The sequence below is a fragment of the Cyprinodon variegatus genome, unplaced genomic scaffold (assembly GCF_000732505.1).
Source record: "Cyprinodon variegatus isolate N-32 unplaced genomic scaffold, C_variegatus-1.0 Scaffold984, whole genome shotgun sequence".
In the NCBI taxonomy this organism is placed as follows: domain Eukaryota; kingdom Metazoa; phylum Chordata; class Actinopteri; order Cyprinodontiformes; family Cyprinodontidae; genus Cyprinodon; species Cyprinodon variegatus.
In genome coordinates this window covers 50,915-53,705 of record NW_015151437.1, presented here as the reverse complement: position 1 = coordinate 53,705, position 2,791 = coordinate 50,915, and the positions used below count along the sequence as shown (strand labels likewise).

Sequence of the window (2,791 nt, the reverse complement as noted above, 5' to 3'; positions counted from 1 at the left end):
TCAAAAAAGTACTCCAGAGTGTTGTTCAGCATGGGGGTGAGTAGAAAATGAAGGCTAATCATGTTTTGGGTGTACTATTCCTTTAACAAACAGCATCAGTTACCATAGCGATAAAGATGACACCTAGCTGTTCATCATCAGGTCACCAAGTGACCATGAACCCATTCCAGCTCTGGATCCACGCAGAGAAGAAACCAACGCATGGATGAACTAAATGTTCTTCAGATGAGCCAAACTAAACTGAAGTCCTAGTGTTTGGATGAAAGGAGGAGCGTTTCAAAGTTAGCTTCCAGCTTCAGTTAATCCAGCCTCCAAATCTGGGTGTAGAGATGGACTCAGATCTGAACCTTCAGAGGCTCATAAAGACAGAAACTACATGTTCCTTCTATCACCTGAAGAAGATCTCCAGGATTAGAGGACTAATGTTGAAAAACTGATTCCTGCTTTGTTCATCTTTAGAATCGATCCCTGCAGTGGTGTCTTCACAGTTCTGCCTAAAAAGTCCATCAGACAGCTGATCTAGAATGCTGATGTCTGCGTCCTCATTAGAACTAAGAAAGTAGAGAACATCAGCCCAGGTCTAAAGTCCTTTCTGCGGCTCCCTGTACCTCAGAGAATATACTTTAATATCCTTCTGTTAGTCTATGAATCACCTTACAGGCTGGCTGGCAGTGGATCAACAGCCAGAGCTCTCAGGTCTACTGGATCAGAACCAGAACTAAACATGGAGCCACAGTTTGTAGTTATTCTGCACCACTGATCTGGAATAAACTGGAAAAAAGCTGAAAACCTTCAGCTACTTTAACCCAGATTACAATATATTTATTCAGATCCTTTGACTGAACTATCTGAACATTATTAGTTAAGTTTCAGTCAAACTTTCATCTTCTATCAATATTTTATAATAACCTTATTTGAATTCATCATTTATTCTCTGTAATCATTCATGTTCATTGATTATCTAATTACCCCTATGCAGCTCCAGTGAACTTCTCTATTTTCCTGTTATATTTCTTCATGTTCAGCCCTTTGAATCCATTTACTGCCAAATGTTTAATGAATTAAAAAAGCTAAAGTAGAAAGAAAAACAAGGAAGGATGTTCGGAAACATTGGAGCAGATCCGCTGAAGACTTTTCGAGGTTCAGATCACAGAAAGCAGAACAGAGAAGCTTAGATGTCTGATCATGGCTTTGTTTTTAATAAAATGTTGGATGTCATTCTGAAAGGACGGTTATTAACCACCTTTGGGGGAATATAGATTTAATAGATATATCCTGCAGCTGATCAGGGAAAAACAATCCAGATAAACAGCAATGATCTGGTTCTGATTGAGTCGGAGGTGGATTAGTTTGACTCACACCGGCCGGCAGATCACCAGGTCGCCCTTGTTGGTGCCGTAAGCCAGACCCATGGCCGGGTCCGGCAGCCAGCGGGCCGAGTTGATGCTGACGTGGCGTCTCTGGTCTGGAGCCATGGGGTAAACCACGTTAAAGACCATCTGAAAGTGAACAGAACCCGAACCGTGAAGGAACCAACATGTGCAAATGGACAGAAGAAGAAGAAACTTTGAGATCGGATGAAAACGAGGTGAAAAATGATCTAATCTGCCTCACCCTCATGGACGTCTCTCCTCCATGCGGCTGCTGCAGGCGGAACACCTGCGCCACCATGTGGTCAGTGGAAGGATGCAGGAGGATCCTACGGGAGGCCAGGCCCACCATGACGTAGCATCCCATAGGAGACAGGCTGACAGAGATGGCATTTGGACCTGTGGGGGAGGGGCAAACCGCTTTAATGGGGCGGAGTCAGCAGAGGATGAGGAAGAGGAGGAGGAGGAGGCCGTACCGAATCTCTTAGTGTAGAGCATCTCGCCCAGGTTGTGTGCAGCTAGAGAGTAGATGGCCAGGATGCCCTCGTCAGGAAAGCCCCGCTGGCTGCTGGGAATGAAAACCGCCAGCAGCTGGCCGTCTGCTGAGATGTCACAGCTGGCGTCGTTGTAGATTTTACAGTTTGGCACCAGAACGTTGACGGAGGCTGGAAACAAAGACGAGGCGGGAAACCAGGTTCTTCATCAGGGGAACAAAAACCAACAGAAACCTCAGAGATCAGAAAACACTGAAGGAAAGAGACGCTTGGAAGTTAAACACGAAGAAAGACGTTCTGCTACTGTGGTGCTACTGAGAGCATTTAAAGGTGCAGTAGGAGACGTTTTCTGACGCATTTTTTACAGCGTGGCTTGAAGATCTCCCAACAGTGAAACAGAAGGTCTGAAAGTGAAACTAAAACAAATGGTCCCCGCTACAGTGAGAAACCAATGACTAACCCCAACCAATCACAAAACACAGTCTGTGGTTCACTATTGGTTCCTGACACGTCAATCAGGGTCGTCTGCTTGTCCCTCCCCCTGCGTGCGTACACTGACACATGAACGAATCAACTACTCAATGCTCGTGCAGGCGTAAGGACCAGTGAAGTCACGTGAACTCAGTCACGTTACCTAGCTCAAAGCCATGTATGTTGTGCATTTAAACATTTTGTCAGATTAGCTCTATACGGTACTAATAGTGATTCCCGTGTGTTTTTTGTTACTTATGACAACGATCGGCCAGCAGCTACCCAGCTCGACACCTACAAAGCAAGGACGTTTTATGCCCCCTCCACCTCCACCCCTGTCCGCTATTCTGGCTTCACTGTACCGTATGTTGAAGTAAACATGGCTTTGACCATCAAAGCCCATGCTGTCAATGCAAGGCTTTAGCCACTGTTATGTTGTTGTTAGCTCTTGTCAGG

General features: G+C 45.5%; 1 protein-coding gene across 1 annotated transcript in view; it reads right to left on the bottom strand.

Moving 5' to 3' along the window:
* The window catches only part of ambra1 (autophagy/beclin-1 regulator 1), a 38,388-nt gene that overhangs the window by 6,250 nt on the left and 29,347 nt on the right, over window positions 1-2,791 (bottom strand). The window contains exons 13-15 of the mRNA XM_015399046.1: window positions 1,847-2,035; window positions 1,615-1,769; window positions 1,360-1,499 (exon numbers count right to left, since the gene is read on the bottom strand). Of these exons, the coding sequence (XP_015254532.1) occupies window positions 1,360-1,499; window positions 1,615-1,769; window positions 1,847-2,035 (484 nt within the window). The remainder of the gene's footprint in view (window positions 1-1,359; window positions 1,500-1,614; window positions 1,770-1,846; window positions 2,036-2,791) is intronic.